This window comes from Fusarium graminearum, chromosome 3, assembly GCF_000240135.3.
Source record: "Fusarium graminearum PH-1 chromosome 3, whole genome shotgun sequence".
In the NCBI taxonomy this organism is placed as follows: domain Eukaryota; kingdom Fungi; phylum Ascomycota; class Sordariomycetes; order Hypocreales; family Nectriaceae; genus Fusarium; species Fusarium graminearum.
The window spans coordinates 6220469-6236451 of NC_026476.1; the positions used below are offsets into that span (position 1 = coordinate 6220469).

A 15983-nucleotide genomic window follows, 5' to 3' on the forward strand; every position below is an offset into this window, starting at 1 on the left:
GAAGATGGACGAGGGGAGGAAGAAGCTTCGCAAGGTTAAGGAGGTGAGGGAAGTCGTGGAGAGTTGGACTGTGGGTAAGCTTGATGATGAGGATGAGAAGACGATACTGTTAAAAGAAAAGGATGATACGGGGGTCAGTAAATCAGCAAGCGAAGGTTTGAACAAAAGGTCAAGACATCGACAAGATACAGAAATTTAATAGTAACACCAGTATTAACAGGCCTTGGCGCATGCTTCAGTCACAATTATCACAAGTAGATTATGGCGAGATATGTTGTAGCTTAAGGTCCAGGTTAGTCTAACTATCAGTATAGTGAAACCGAAAGCATATTCCCAATTCTTCTAAAAGTGATATCATAGCTTGATTTAGAGTGTAACGACAGCATGTGACTGCGCGACAGACGCGTCTCAACGCGACTTTCTTCTGGTGGGGATCCTTGCTGCATTTAATTATTTTCTTTCTCTAACAAGGCCTAAATTCAAGGTCGAGACTATTCTTCGCGTTTGTTCTTAATCTTTTTCTTTCAATACTGCAATTATTTAATCGTCTTGTATCTGTATATAATTATCCTTCTGCACACAGAATTCGTGCCGTTTGTTTACATAGGTGCACTACCAAAGAGTTCGACCACCACGATATCGTCAACTTCTAGAACAAGGCATGGGAACTTGTTTAAGCGCAAAGAGCCAAAATGTACGTCTGAACTTCTCAGTTTCGTTGAACAAGTAGAACTGACTGGGGCAGGTCTGAAAATCCAACGCCCTCCACATCGCGACCACGCGCCAAACCACTACGAACATACGGCAAACGAAGCACAAGAGACGATTCCCCACGCGAAACGAGTCTGAAGAAGCGACGCATCTCAACAGCAACAACTCCTGCCGAAACATCAGCATCCAAAGATACAGATAAAGAAGCGCAATCTTTACCAACGATAGCCCCAGAGGAAACCGAGAGCGCAGTCGAATCTACGAGCAAACCTGCCAAGAAGGGATCAATTTTGAGCTTCTTCAAGCCCGTTCCCTCTTCATCCACGGCCGCGTCAAGCCCAAAGAGCGACGAGCCACAACCCGAGTCGCCTCCATCTTCTCCACCGGCAAGAATAGAAATACGAAAGAAACCCCGATTATTACGTTTTCGCGGTACTTCACTACCTCTACTCAAGGGCGAGAACACCGAAGATGATGATCAGACGGGAGAAGCTAAAGAGGAGAGTACAACGCCAGCTTCAAGGGAGAGCTCGTTGAATCGAGAGTCTAACAACGGCAACGATGTGAAGGTAGGTAAAAAGGGAAAGGCGAAATCATCGGCTGTGCAAATGACGCTTAATCTTTCATCTCAAGCAGCATTTTCTGAGTGCAAGGTCTGCAATACGGTTTGGAATCCGCTGTGTCCTGATGATGTCAAGTTTCACATAAAGCAGCATGCGGCGATTTTGCGGGCGAAGAGGAAAGAAAAGGAGAATGAATTATAAGATCTGATACCCCTGTTTATGAATAATGACATATTGAACGTTGCCTACTTTCCTGTGAATTCGTGAGTAGAGCAAGCCCGAATCGAAATACCTCTCTTAGCTTTCTGCTTCCAGTTTATGCTTATAAAACTCAGGCTCGTCGTTATTGGTGGAATTAGATCTTACTTGGCTTAGAAAAGGACAAGATCCTGGTAATAGGGCTGAGCCGAGCTAACTAACGTCGATCATGGTTGTCTTCTTCGTGATACGTACTTGGGAATTGTTTGTTACAAACACTTTGTCCGGCATTTCTTCCATTCAGTTGAGTAGGCTTAAAAAGAACAGAGATCGATTCTTACCTACCTATCAACACCTAGGTATGATTCATAGCTGAAACGTAGGTAGCATCGGGTAATCAGCAAATTACCCATGGCTATAAGGTGGCTGTGCTTATGATGATAACTGGGACTCAAGGCGCAAATGTCGAGATAGAGACATTCCGTCATCTCCCTCTTCTCAAAGAAATTATCTTGGCTTCTAACAAACAACGGCAAAATGGCTCGAAAAGCTGGTAGCGGATGCATTACCTGTCGGTAAGTCGTGATTCTTCTTGGCACACGAACTCCAGTTGACTGACTCATCTCACCAGCATACGCCGTGTCAAATGCGACATGGCCAAGCCTGCCTGCCAGCGCTGTTTATCCTGCAAGCGCCAATGCGATGGTTATCTACCAGAGGGCTCAACAATAACACGCCGTCAACTCGCCGAGGCAGCTCGGCGCATCTCAGTCGTTGGGCCTATTTCGCAAGCTTTGTGTCAGTATCCTATAAGTGCAGGCACTAAATCTGCGAATTTGACACTTTTTGACGTCTTTCGTACTCTGACGGCGCCTTCCACTGCTTCGTTTATACCGTCACAGTTTTGGACCAGGGAAATCTTGCAGTTAGCACATAGTGAACCTGCGGTCTGGCACGCTACGCTTGCGCTGGGAGCGATTCACCAGAGGCATGAGTTGTACTTTCAGGGCTGCAATGATAAGAGTGAACAAATGTGGCTCGAGGCGAATGTGAGCTATGGACGCGCGATGTCTTGTGCGCGAGAAGTGAAAGACCCTACCAAGTTGCTGTCGCTATGCCTTGCGCTCGTGTCTATCACGCATCTTATAGGGCGCTGGTCTGATAGCCAGGTACACATCATGGCTGCTCATGGTTTATTGAATCAAGCCGGATACAGCGTAGAGACGTCGAGCGCGGCTGAGATGCTGACGCGATTGGACCTGCATGCCATGACATTCTCCGACTCGAGTGCGCCGTATCCTTATAAGAACGCTCCAAGCAGAGTGTGGATCGATGAAGATATGCAGCGCATCGCTGGTTTTGAGAGTTACGCACAAGCAGGGACCGCCTTGTTTGGGGTTATGAGGAGACTTATGATGATGGGCCAGAAAGCAGACGATGAAGATCAAGAAACCATGGGCGACAGCCAAGACATGATGGCGATTACGAAAAGGGATCTTGCAGCTTGGGAATACAAGATGGCAGAGTTTGAGAGGAATCATGCTCGTCCGCACGATCAGAGAGGAGCGATTTCCATCGGACTATATCACACTCTCATGCGCACATTCCTAGCAGGAGGAGCATTCGGGCCCGAAATGCGATGGGATAATCTTGTCGGTCTTTACGAAAGGATTCTCACGCTCGCAGAGACACTATACGCCAACAAACAAAGCTTCCACGTCAACTCACCTCTCTCCCTCGAACCGGGTGTCATCGTTCCAGTCTTTATGGTTGCTCAACGTTGTCGTCACCCATGGCTGCGTCGTCGCGCAATCGCGTTTCTCTACAAGCTTAAACGACAAGAAGGCATGTGGTTCAGCGACGGGGCAGCAGCAGTGAGCAAGAAGATTATGGAGATTGAAGGGCAGACGTATTTCGAAAGCGACCTTGCCAACGATGATGACGAGAATAAATCATCAGCTCTTGCTCTGGGGGACGTCCCTTGGGAAGCGTGGGCTGCTGTCGATGTTGAGGGTTTGCCTAGTAGGACAAGTTGGGCGGGTATTGAGAGAGTTCCCGAGGAGAAGAGGATGCGCGAGACGATGGTGATGGTTTTTACAGAGGAGAGAAGGATCGAATTATCGCTTATAATGAGTTCTGGCGATGAATTGGGGACTTATGGCGAAGTAAGGACTGAATCAATAATGTATTAATTAGAAGTCAGTAATCTGGCGTATTCGGTGCTGGTCTAAGTCAGATTATTCGCGTTCGTATTCGCATACTTCAACAACAACAACAACATCGCCAACGGAACCCGGAACGTCCGAAACTCCAGCTCAACACAGCAAAAGGTTCCACCGTTTTATATGCATTTTCCCTTTTTCTATGGATTATTGCTAAGCAGCCAATGGAATTACTTGTTTTGTAGGGATTTCTTGAATCGTTCGACCCGGGTCTCAGATTTCCGATGTCAAGATTCGTGCATTGAAGACGATGTGTAATTTGTGGTAATTACGATTGTCATGGAAGGAATAAGGCTGACTTACTGCGTTGGTGTTGTTGTCTCTTCGGTGCTGTAAGAAAAAAGGTACTTAACTTGATGCTGGTGCTCAGATTTTGTCTTACACCAAACAACAACTCTTTAATACTTTACTTCAACTCATATCAACACAATGGATACTCTTGTAGAGGCTGTCAACGCAACTGCGAAAATCCCCCTTCATCCATACTCGCCTTTAAACGCAGCTCTTCCAGAATATGTCACCAACACATTGTCCTCTCGCACTCTAGTGGCCAGCTTTGTTGTTGGCTCTATTGCCATTTTCGCTGTGACACTGTTGTTCATCAACTCGGCACCGCGAAAGTTGTCCAAGGGAGAGATCTTTGTGACACTATGGTTCGCTCTCTGTGGATGTATCCATTTCTTTTTCGAGGGTAAGTGTTTTGTCCAGGCCAAAATATCAGTGATGCTAACTACAATCAGGTTACTATGTCGCCAACTTTACCGATCTGTCCAGCAGACTCAGCCTTTTCGCCCAACTCTGGAAAGAATACTCCCTCTCTGACTCGCGCTACTTGACCCAAGACTCATTCCTTGTCCCTATGGAGGCCATCACCGCTATTCTCTGGGGTCCAATGTCATTCTTTTGCGCGTGGAGTATCGTCAAGGAACACCCTCTGCGACACCCTATCCAGCTCATCATCAGCGTTGGTCAGCTCTACGGCGACGTGCTGTACTTTGCGACTTGTTACTTCAATGAGGTGGTGCACAACATTGTGTACTGCCGTCCGGAGCAGTTTTACTTTTACATGTATTATGTCTTTTGCAACGCCATCTGGATCGTTATTCCTTCCGCGTTGGTTGTGCACAGCGTCGTGGCTACCAAGAGGGCGTTTGCCAAGGTCCAGGCTGTTGAGACAAGGAAGAAGGCTTTGTAAGTGAAGGTCGCGATTGGAGTTCACAAAAGGGAATAGATGGTTATGTCGCTTAGATGGGTTCGGGTTTTGGTAGTCGATTGCAAGCGATAAATGCCTTTGTACTTGATGTGTAGAAGAGATACAATACAGGCTCATTTAAGCGTACAGAAATGCCTAAACATATGCCCTGCCCCAATCCAGCCTTTTTTCAGTCGTATCGGTAGTCAACGCGATTCTCCCAACATTTCCACCCGGCTCGACGTCTCTTATCTGGACTCGGATGTCTTTCGTTGCCTGTAGTCGATCCCTTGAACTGACTCCGCTTCCCATTGCGCAAGACTCGCTTGGGATATCAACAAAAGGAGAATCCCGCGTCAGCACGTCGACACTATCTAGAAAGTCAGGAGCCAGAACTAGCTGCCGAATAACAACATTAACAATAGCACAGCCTAACAGTGCAACTGTTGATATAACAGAAATGCAAAACCATGCTATATCCATGACATAGATGCTATCTGTAAATCCGGTCCAATCGGCAGTGGTATTCTGCCAGCTGGGGTGGCCATTACGGTACAAAAATGTACGTCTGACAAAATCTTCCATGCTTTGTCCAGTATTGTCAGCACCTCCCAAGACAACGTCATCGTACGCGGCCATGAGGAATGTATTGAGAGCTGTGGCGAACCTAGCCTCGAAGAATGCTTGAGACAGCTCCGAATAACAGCCCGGACGAGGTTCTTTTTGATCATAAGGGCCGACGTCGAATGTTAACAATAGATCGTGAATGTATCGTTCAAGGAGACTGGGCTCCATTGAGTAGTAGGTTGCGGTTGTGAAGGGCATTTCGTATACAAGGCGTTCAGAGACGGGCTTGTGCGACAAGTCTGTCAAGTATGCCGAATATTCTGGGTCAGGAGTCCGACGAATGCTTTCAGCTTGACAATTGAGGTCATCTGTGCTACCCAGCCGCTTACAGCTCAGCTCAACATCTACATATGAAGTAATCATATCGCAAACGCGAGTCATATGGCTGAATGTGCCGCCACGATCGATACATTGCCCGCCAACTGCCAACTTCAATGGGGACTCAATTTCCGTGTCAAGGTCTATGCCGAAATGCGAATCCGATGCGTTGTTCTCAACAACATCCATCCAAAGGCTTGGCTTCGTATCCAGTCCGTAATTAAGTGCCTGGTATTGCAGTGGCTCGGTATCTGTAAAGTTTGTCTGGTGAAATATTATTGGTGATTCGCTACTGTTGCGTTTTAACCAAGCAGTTCCGTTGAACACATCGCCACAACTGAGAGTTTGATAACGGGTATATAAAATCATGCTTAAGTTTCCTACTGCTCCAGGAGGAGATCCTCCCCGGATCAGTACCCCAACGAATGATGAGTATGGCACATATTTGTCAGGTGGTACATTCGTCCACGACTCCGGATTTTGATTATCATATCCGGGCAGGAATTCCATGAATGGAATACGGACGTTGCCCCATATGTCTTGCTTTCCAAGACGGGCTGCCTGAGAAGCGCCACCCAACTGCTCTATCACATCATCGTAATCATCAGTCGAGACATTGGGATGAGATAGCCGAACATCCGTTCTTGAGAAAGCAGTGTTGACAGCCCTCCGAAAACCGGGAAGGTCATTGGTTATTAAACCTTTTGGATTACCAGATGCGTTTTCGCACTTGTTAAAATTGTTGTCTGATCTTGCCCTTTCGCATATGCTTCTGATGGGGGTTTGAGAGAAGTAATGCCCAGCCTTGATTTTCTCGGTATGCTTGGGTGACTGCAGGGCTAAAGATCGAACAGCTGCCTGACCACCCAATGGGCTGAGGGACCATATCGCCACAATACCAATAGTCCATATATGTATGTGGCGAAAAGAAAAGAAGTTTTTGACGGCGGCAATAGTAGTATGGCTGGTCAACAGGAACTCAAGAGAGCCCAGAGTTGACCCTCGCTCGGCGGCATAAAGAGCCAGGCTCTTAAGAAAGGGCCCGACGACTGCGGCAAATGAGATAGGCCAAAGAGTAGAAGCAAGTTGCAAGACCTCAAGCGTGTTATCACCGAACGAACTTTGCTTCTTGCCAGAAAGGTGTGCGACGATTCCAAGTAGTACTAAGCAGTGGTCAGCTTGTCGGGTGCATATATGCAAAAGTTATCAACTTACCCAGATACGCGGCAGGGACTGCAAACAATGTTGCGGCCGCACCAACTCTCCACCACCATGAAGGGGAGACTTCTCTCAGAGTGGGAGATTCCTTCCCACGTTCTGAGACTGTATCTTCTGTGTTGGACGGGGTGGACACGAGATGCTGATTTTCAGGGCCAGTCGACAAAGCCATATTGGTATATGATGGTAGTAGTTGAAAATAGGTAGACTATCTGCGTTTCTAAAAGACTTCAAGAATAAGACCTGGAGTTTAAAACAAGATTCGCAGCATTATAAGAGAAGTTCGCAGGACTGTAATAACGAAGGCGACGCAAGGTCTAGCGAAGCTGTGCCGGGTCATTGCTTGTAATACTACCTTGAACTATCAATACGAATATCATATGAGGGAACTTGGCAGCTGATCATATGCAATCCGAGAATTAATGGCAAATTATTTTCCGCCCCCAACCTGACAGCTTCGAAAAAAGCATGATAAACATATTGGAGCGCTCGAATTGCCTGTATACGGACGCCCGCACCCGCATGATGTTTGCCTTGAATGACGTATCTATGAAACGGATGGGTTCTATCTCAGTGATATAATGAGTAACTACTCAGTGTACACACTGATTTTCAGGTATTCATAAACAAGATATATACTCGAAAACATTAAGCTCATGGTTAAGTTTTATGACAACTACTCTTCTTAGTCGGCTCTTGCCTTCGTTGTATGATCCCCCGACCACGTCTTTATAATTGTCAATCTCTGAAAGACTTGTACATACGACCATAGCTCGCAGAGAACTCGGGATCCCGTCCGCTCTCCCATAGATAAGCTGCGAAGCGCTGGATTAGTAGTTGGGTCGGTGACGACCAGCGAATCCCCGGTGTTGTATGTTTTTTTTGCATTTTGTCTCATTTTTATCTCTTCTCTTTTTTAATAGATTCGATGAAACATGTGTCGCAATAATGACAATGCTGTATTGTTTTCGCATGTACATAAACGATGACAGGAACGCGCGTGAGTGAAGGTGGTTGCAGTATTTGATGGAACTTAGAACGGGCGCCATTTAGTAGAGTTATATGTGAGTATACACATGCTTTTAGTAGGTCCATTGCTGATAGTTGCGTTGAATATAGTCTGACATGCTAAGTGATCATTATGCCTTCATCAAACTGGTACCATTCGTCCTTTCACGTTGTCACGTTGTCAATGCCTTCCCATCACTCAAGCTCTCTCCTCGGTCGTCTTAACATTGGAGTTCCCAGTATCACCAACAATCTCAAACTCATAAAGAGGTTCCTTGGTAGCATCCTTCTTCAAAAGCACCCACCGCTTAAACCATACCGGAATCGCAACTCGAAGCTGATACGACGCAAACTTGCCCGTGGGTACAGCAAATACCCAGTCTAGTTCTTCAAGGGTACGTTGTTTCGTCTCAGGAACCCAGAATAGAATCATGATGAAAGCAGCCATGTTAAACCCTGCGTATAATCCAAATGCACCAACGGTTTGTAGACGGTCCAGGATAAAAGGGAATGATATCCCTAGAACACTGGCCCAGAAGAAACAAGTCGCGACTGCGAATCCCATTCCTGTCTCGCGGTGGGAGAGGGGGAAAACTTCGGCAGCGTATGTAAATGGGACGGGTCCTTCACCTGGGGAGTAAAAGGCTCCGAAGAGGAAGACGAAGAGACATACGAGAGCGGTGCGAAGATCGCCTGTGTCTTTGGAGATGAGGGTACAGAGACCAGCAGCAAGAAGCGTCCAAGTCATTTGGGGGAATGTGAAGAGTAGCAAACTTCGACGACCAAACTAAGGAATATCAGTCAGTATATCTTATAGAAGTGACAGGCAAAGCAACTTACTGTATCGATGGTCCAGAACGCCGGGAACGAAAACACCCAGTTCACAAGACCAAACCCAAACGAACCCACCATGGCTTTAAAGTCAGACATACCAGCTTCTTTAAACACAGTAGTAGAGTAAAACGCGATGATATTGATACCACACATCTGCTGCGCAACCATGACTGTAAACGCAGCAAGTGTCGCCCTTCTGACTCGCGGAACTGTAAACAACTGCGTAAAGCGCGTGACATAGTTTGTCTTTCCAGCCAAGTGCTCCTCAATCTCCAGCTGGGAACTGATGTAATACATGTCCCGCGCAACCTGGATAGGATCATGTCGAAGTTTCAGCATTGCTTTCCAGGCTTCAGGGTACCGGTTCTTCTTCATGTACCAGCGTGGTGACTCGGGGCAGAGATAGATGAGAAGCATGAGGGGAACAGCAGGGATAAAGGGAGCGCCTAGCATCAGACGCCAGTTTATACCGCCCTCGAGATGGAAAATTGCAAGGTTGAAGGCTGTTCCGAGGAAGATTCCAAAGGCTGTCCACATCTGCCACGACATGACAAGTGCGCCGCGGACAGACGCCGGTGTGTTCTCAGCAGCGTATACAGGAACTGTCGAACCTTTTACACCCATTCCAATACCCATCAGGATACGACAGGCGAGGAATTGCTGCCATGTCTGACAGAATGTAGAGCCGATAGTAGGCCATATGCAAAAGTGAGCTGCAACGAAAATGACTCCCCGACGACCCAAGAGATTGTTGATAGGATCAGACAACCAGCACCCTATAAACGCAGAACCAAGATACGGTCCTGCATTAACAAGACCAACGAGTAGTTTATCCTCCGTGCTCTCGCTTCCTATCCCGAAGACTTTGGGGAAGAAGATATTCGCGCCGTTAGAACCGGTTTGATCCCAACCTTGGACGGCAGCGCCGATAGAACATGTTATTATGGTGAGGATAAGACGACGTGGTAGATCCCAGCGATGTGTCGCTTCGCGCTCGAGGTGGTGTAGTTCTTTTGCTGTGAGGGAATATTCGCCGTCGAGAAGAGCTGCTCCGCTGGGGTTTTGGGCTACGAGAGCGCCTTTTTTGAGGAGGGCGATATGCTCTATTAGGTTCTTTCTTTGGGCCCATTCTTCGACATCGGATAGGAGTTGGTCTCTTGGGATTCCGTGAAGAGGGTTCTTGATTCTAGGAGGTATCAGATGCTGGAGAGTTGAATAGAGGACAGACCTACTTGGCTTCGAGGTTGATCTCCGTGTTCGTGTTGACGTTGGTGTCTATTCTTGTTATTTCTTCTTGGAACTTGTCTTCATCTTGGTCTTTCGTGTATTTCTTTGTAGAATTGGTAGGGGCCAAGTCCGCATATTCGATCTCTTCAGCCATGATAGCTAACTTTTTGCCGGGTTTGTTGAAGTAGTCGTTCAAATACAAGTATACCCCAAGGTCTGAATGAGGGATTATACATACAATAACTCTGGAAAGGTATTACAAGAAGTCATGTTTATATACAATAATCCCTATCGGTATAGAGGCTTCTTTATCTCGATGCCATCTACAGTGGCACTGCCTAAACCCTTTATTATCACGCCATAGATTGACATGAGGCACAAGAATGGCTGCCAATTCATCATGGGCTCTTTTGGGAAAGCATTCTATCAGTAGGAGGCTTGAGGAATGATGTCGTTATCATTCGATGAGCAGTGCACTTCTACACGTCTCCTACCGGCTCTCTTATTGGAGTGTATTAATCTCCTTTTCCGATTGAGTTATTACGAACGGTATGTATTCTGCTTCGGTCCGATAGATTTCACGTGTTAAAGGGAATTGACATTTACTTAATTTTGTCTTTAAAAACAACGATATACCTTAATTCAACATTAAGTACTGCGAGTTTTCAATGGTAGACACAGGTAACTCTCCGAAAGAACCCAGTTGAAGATTCTGTTTAACAATGATCATATACATCAATACTGCCGTTAAGTTTTAGTGAAATGGATACATGCCTATTTAATTTAACATTGGTTTATGCATAATACGGTACAACGCCTCAAAGCTTAAACATCAAGAGTACAACAGCAAGGAACATAACTGACATGTGATAATCTTGATCCTATTTACCCCAGTCTATTCTAAGTACCATTACGTTACCCAGTGTTAGATTCCCTGTTGCCTTTGTCGCACTACACAGTTATCTGTAAGCTGATCGGTGTCTTGGAAGATCTACGTGTAACTATGCGCACATGGCGGTATCTACGCCGATCATTGTCGCACCAGAATACTTTTGTGGAAGAGATCCAGGTTGACAACATATGACAATGCATACATGCCCAAGACTTTATGCTAAATTGGCAATGTTATCAAACTTCTTTAATTTTGTGCTGGGATCATTTCTTACTATCGTGTAGTTAATATGTCATAGCCTGTTCGCAACTCCTTTGTTGTCATTGAGGAAAGCAATACCTCTCTCTGTTAGTAACACGAGGGAGTCACAGCATCAACACAAAAAGATTTAACATAATGTTACCGTAAATTATACAACTCCTAATTGCAGCTATGAAGAGAAAAAGTGTGTTCTGTGCACCATCAACGCTCAAGTCCCCCTAATCTTTGCGCCATGAGATGGACTTGCACCATCACTTCCAATTTTCCCGAATAGCAAAAAACAATCGAAGCAATGTTTACCAAACCCAAAGCCAATTCGAGTCCCCATGGTAACAATCATCTTTAGCTCTTGCAGAACCAGAGACAGACGACAGGCTTTCCATTATCACTGCCTGTGCGGTCAGAGGTCCAACCCACATCGTTGAAGGTCTTCTCAATCTCCTTCTCCTCGTCTCCGTTGAAGGAATATCCCTTGTACCACTTGCCATTTCCTCCGCTGTAGAGTTCGAAACACTTGTTCTTCTTAGGGTTTGCATTGGTGCAGCCGAAACCCTTGAGGAGATCGCCCAGCTTGGTGCTGGTGGGAACGTGGGAGGCAATGAATGGGATCTGTGCGTTGGCATCGAGTTGCCAGGGCGGGGTCTCGCTCTTGAAGACATGGACTTTGGTATGCTCGGCAGGGAAAAAGTAGTTGTAGCCGGGCTCGCAACCCACGCCGCCGGTAGAATTGGTCATCTGTGCGGCAGGCATTTGGGTATCGATTTGCGGGTGAGCCTGTGCCTGTCGGGAAAGGATGTTCCCGTTGCCGTTGGGTTGGTTTGCATAGGTCATTGGGGTTTGAAACCCTGCAACTGGTCCTTGAGGGACAACGTAGGCAGGCTGGCCATATGCGGCGGCGCCATAAGGGGAACCGCCATACATGACACCGTAAGGGGTAGAAACTAAACCAAAGTTATAGCCTGGCCCGCCGACATGAGGGATATAGGGTTGACCTTGTGTGGGAACAGGAGCACCTATAGGAGTACCGTTGGGCCGAGTGCCTCTGGCATCACGGCCACTCATGGGGTTCCATCCGCCAGACATGATGGGTTCTCGAGGGATGGGGGTATCAGGAAAGAGATTCAGTAAAGTGGCTGCCAGGTATGTACCCAGCGACGAACTTGATGGTCGAAAGAAGCGTTCCAGTAACCAGGAACTTGACCTTGACGAGCTGAATCCCAGACTGGTGGGGCGCTGTATGCCAAATTCTGATTCCAATGAGGATGGACCTGTTGGACTTGGAGTGTCTGGTTGTGGTATTGATAGGCAAAGGCGTTGTCACTACCGAAAGGGCTTGGTCGATATGGTAGATGGATGTCTAAAGGTGGTTAGAGAATGGGCGAGATGGCAAGGCTTATATAGATAACTTTGTAGATGAATAACTGCTACAAACAGCAGATCCAGTACTTACTTGATACAGCGACTGTCTCTTCAGACTCGCTCTCTGTCACTGAAACGCTGCTCTCGCTATCAGTACTCTCGTCGTCAGATTCCGTGTCGACACCCAAGCGGCCAAGAAAGATCTTGGTACTCCAAAGAGTGTTGCCGTGGCGGTCGTAGAAGGCTCCTACAATGATCCAGGCCCAGAGAGGAGAATCTCGAGATGCTACGAGATGCTGCGTGATGATGAGCTTGGTTGCAGGTGCAGGAAGCTCAACGTCCTCGATTGTCCGACAATTGATGGGTCCGTTGTTAGACATGGAGGATCGTTCTGCAATAAGACGGCCCTGACGACGAGCTAGGGAACTTGGTGGACGGTTGTTTAACGAGAAGATGTCTGCTTGGTAGCAACCTCTGTTATTTATGCCATTGGCTGGCTGGAATCTGGACATGAACAACTGCATTTGCTTGCCCATGAATCAGCCCAAACCATGGTTCATGGCATGTGAACGTCTGAACTATCCTCATCAGACGTCTACAAACGGTCAACAAACGGTCAGCAGCCTCGTGTGCTGAGACTGATTCACTAGTCATGGCGCAAAACACGGGCAGATGTTGCAAGACAAACCGTGATACAGGGTTTTAGAGTTGAAAACATCTGAGGAACAAAGCTGTCAGGCACGACGGCAATCAGCTGTGATGCGCCAAAGGTACAAACGGGACTTGATGAACTACATCCGGTTCGTGTGTCATGAGTTACGCATGAACCTGATACACAACCTCAATTTCTACCTGGTACCCAATCACTTGACTGGGATCCGGACGATTGTCAGCCGGCCAAAAACGGTGATTGTCTGATTCACCAAAACAGCTGAAGCGATACATCAGATGGGTGGGTCATATCGCAAGTGAACATGTAACACCAGCGAACTCGGCGACATCCTGGCTGTGAATAACGCAGGTCCAAGTACTTTTCGGAAGTCAAGTTGGAAATATAGTTCAATTCAGAGAAACTCCTTGCTGTTTCGCCAGTATAGTAATTTGGTAAAAATGACAAGAAATAATCGACCTCGGTCGACGTCAATTGTAGAGCAAGCCCGGTTCTGTAGAACCCCGTAAATCTTGTGATGCCAACGCTGTCATGGCGACAAGGGTGCCATATGGTAGACAAGAGCCTCGGTGTGGGCAGATTTTGATGATAAATTCTCCCCAACATCATTCTTCGTCGCTTGTGGATTCAACGACTCGAACTCCACCACCCTTCTTGGCCGCTTCAATCTCTCGTTTCTGTTGCTGCTGTTGTAGCTTCCCAACTTCGTTGACCAAGCCCTTCAAATAGACCTCAGCCTGCACTGTAGCACTGTATGCAGCCGGAGTCCAACTCCAGATGTTTCGTTTGTGTATGTCCGCGCCCGCCGCCAGCAGCGTTCGTAGTACCAGCAGGTTTCCGTTTCCACTCGCAAAATGCAGTGCTGTATTCCCTTCAACATCTGCGCGGCGGACTGCATCATAAGGTCCACCGGGAACGTAGGTAAGGAGGAGTTGTAGTATGGTATCGTGTCCTCCAAGACTGGCCTCCATGACGGCATCGCGGCCTCGAACGTCGCGACGAAGAATGCATGTTTTGTCGTGCTCGCAGAGAATTTGGACGACTTCGGTATGCCCACCAGCTGCGGCGAGCATCAATGCAGTTTGGTGGCTTTCATTGAGAGCAGGACATGGATCCTCGTGGCCGAGTTTTAACAGTACTGCGCAGACTTCGTGGTGACCTAGTGAAGCTGCCAGGTGCATATTCGAGTTGGATAGGCCGGAAGGGGATGAATCGGGGTTTAGGAGATAGCTGGGGTGTGTCTTGAGGATTCGGCGCAGAAGGGTCGCATCGTTGGCGTGGATTGCCCGACGGACACGGATAGATGGTTCAATCCTGTGGTTTGTTAGTCCAGTGGGATTAATGATCGGGTTGGTGCATCTCACATGGTGGAGGATGACTGGTCATGACGGTTGCGATTGGATCAAGATCATATGGTGCCGTCGCGAAAAACCCGAGATTGGCTGTAAAAGAACAAAAGAAAAGAGAGTATAGATCGAGTACAAAGGGAAAGGCTTTGATGAAATAAAACGCTGAATGAAGTATAAAAAAGAATAAGAATGAAAGAGGGGAAACGAAGCAACAAAGTGTTGTTGACGATAAGTGAACGAAAGCTTAAAGTGTAGGCAGGTGAAAGTGCCCGCTTTCAGCTTCGGGAGGGAAGGTTGGTCTGGGCAACTTCCCGTCATGAAACAGTTCACCCCACATTTCGGCACCTCTTTCTGCTGTTCCACAGGAGCTCTCTAAGCCACTGGGTGCTTCTATATATGACAGAAACTTCTATCAAAGAGTTATTGGCAAATATCATGACATCGAAATCGAGAAATAATTGGACATACCTCCTTCTTGCTATCACTACAGCACCATTACATGTGATTTGTCTCATCATAGTCATGATTAACAAGCTGTGGATCCACTAGAATGAAGCTCATGGAAGCTCGACTCCACTATTCTAAGCGCTGTCACTTCTCCTCCTGCGCTTCGCTTCTCACGATGGTCTCCTTGACATCAGTTCTACCCTACAGATGAGCATGATATTCACTTCACTTCAACATCACTGAGTGAAATCACGATATCTATGCTCTAACATCATGCAAGTCTCCTGTGCATAAATGATTATTTTATTCTTCTCGCAAATAATAGCAGACAGCCGATGTCAGGCGACAGCTATCATTCATTCGTTTGATGATACGACACCTCATATCTGCGGCGCAGCGAGATTGCGCCACGACTAACACCTCTCTTTTCGTTACAAAGCTTTCTCAACAGTTCATACTAGCGGGAAAGGTAAGCGCTTAACTTGATTAATGCTTATCAAGAAACTCAAACAGTCACTACTGTACCTACTCTAGTACCTCTATGCCTCTGCGTCGCTTCTCCTCAGAGTACGTGGCATTTCGCATGGGGCATCATGATCAGGAGGAGGTAAATCGCCTGCTGAATATAATCCCGGCATTGAACCTTTTCATCAACAATCGTAAGCACGCCCGGTTAGCTCAATCGGTAGAGCGTGAGACTCTTACGAGTACGCGATCTCAAGGTTGCGGGTTCGACCCCCGCATCGGGCTGTTCCTATACTACATATTCAATGATTGAGATGTGCTTCTTTTTTTGGTGTTTTTGGGTATGTCTTTTTGCAAAGGATGTCGAAACAGTAGTGATTGTGGTTAGGAGACTGGCTGATGCAGACCATCACAGCGTCAAG

The 15983-nt window shown here is 47.0% G+C and overlaps 8 protein-coding genes and 2 non-coding genes across 10 annotated transcripts; 5 read left to right on the forward strand and 5 right to left on the reverse strand.

The window, feature by feature from the left end:
* Positions 1-4: 4 nt before the first annotated feature.
* FGSG_10932 (uncharacterized protein) lies at positions 5-1475 on the forward strand (the record flags this gene model as incomplete). The annotated part of the gene is made up of 3 exons (XM_011327142.1): positions 5-74; positions 221-254; positions 746-1475. 3 exons carry the CDS (start codon positions 5-7, stop codon positions 1473-1475), a joined length of 834 nt encoding a protein of 277 aa, XP_011325444.1.
* A 1265-nt stretch (positions 1476-2740) lies between these two features.
* FGSG_13887 (uncharacterized protein) lies at positions 2741-3664 on the forward strand (the record flags this gene model as incomplete). The annotated part of the gene is made up of 1 exon (XM_011327143.1): positions 2741-3664. The coding sequence occupies one exon, from the start codon at positions 2741-2743 to the stop codon at positions 3662-3664; it is 924 nt and encodes a 307-aa protein (XP_011325445.1).
* A 459-nt stretch (positions 3665-4123) lies between these two features.
* FGSG_13888 (uncharacterized protein) lies at positions 4124-4889 on the forward strand (the record flags this gene model as incomplete). Its single annotated transcript, XM_011327144.1, has 2 exons — positions 4124-4385; positions 4435-4889. The coding sequence occupies 2 exons, from the start codon at positions 4124-4126 to the stop codon at positions 4887-4889; spliced, it is 717 nt and encodes a 238-aa protein (XP_011325446.1).
* Positions 4890-5042: 153 nt separating this feature from the next.
* Positions 5043-7221, reverse strand: FGSG_10930 (uncharacterized protein; the record flags this gene model as incomplete). The annotated part of the gene is made up of 2 exons (XM_011327145.1): positions 5043-6994; positions 7047-7221. 2 exons carry the CDS (start codon positions 7219-7221, stop codon positions 5043-5045), a joined length of 2127 nt encoding a protein of 708 aa, XP_011325447.1.
* Positions 7222-7811: 590 nt separating this feature from the next.
* On the forward strand, positions 7812-7927 carry FGSG_20066. The gene has a single exon (XR_893031.1). It is a non-coding gene; the product is annotated as a 5S ribosomal RNA (ribosomal RNA).
* A 329-nt stretch (positions 7928-8256) lies between these two features.
* Positions 8257-10272, reverse strand: FGSG_10929 (uncharacterized protein; the record flags this gene model as incomplete). Its single annotated transcript, XM_011327146.1, has 3 exons — positions 8257-8844; positions 8898-9560; positions 10159-10272. The coding sequence occupies 3 exons, from the start codon at positions 10270-10272 to the stop codon at positions 8257-8259; spliced, it is 1365 nt and encodes a 454-aa protein (XP_011325448.1).
* Positions 10273-11613: 1341 nt separating this feature from the next.
* Positions 11614-12354, reverse strand: FGSG_13889 (uncharacterized protein; the record flags this gene model as incomplete). The annotated part of the gene is made up of 1 exon (XM_011327147.1): positions 11614-12354. One exon carries the CDS (start codon positions 12352-12354, stop codon positions 11614-11616), a length of 741 nt encoding a protein of 246 aa, XP_011325449.1.
* Positions 12355-12695: 341 nt separating this feature from the next.
* Positions 12696-13010, reverse strand: FGSG_13890 (uncharacterized protein; the record flags this gene model as incomplete). Its single annotated transcript, XM_011327148.1, has 1 exon — positions 12696-13010. The coding sequence occupies one exon, from the start codon at positions 13008-13010 to the stop codon at positions 12696-12698; it is 315 nt and encodes a 104-aa protein (XP_011325450.1).
* Positions 13011-13787: 777 nt separating this feature from the next.
* FGSG_10927 (uncharacterized protein) lies at positions 13788-15173 on the reverse strand (the record flags this gene model as incomplete). The annotated part of the gene is made up of 2 exons (XM_011327149.1): positions 13788-14614; positions 15118-15173. 2 exons carry the CDS (start codon positions 15171-15173, stop codon positions 13906-13908), a joined length of 765 nt encoding a protein of 254 aa, XP_011325451.1. The 3' UTR covers positions 13788-13905.
* Positions 15174-15763: 590 nt separating this feature from the next.
* FGSG_20779 lies at positions 15764-15846 on the forward strand. Its single transcript has one exon. It is a non-coding gene; the product is annotated as a tRNA-Lys (tRNA).
* The last annotated feature ends 137 nt before the right edge of the window (positions 15847-15983 follow it).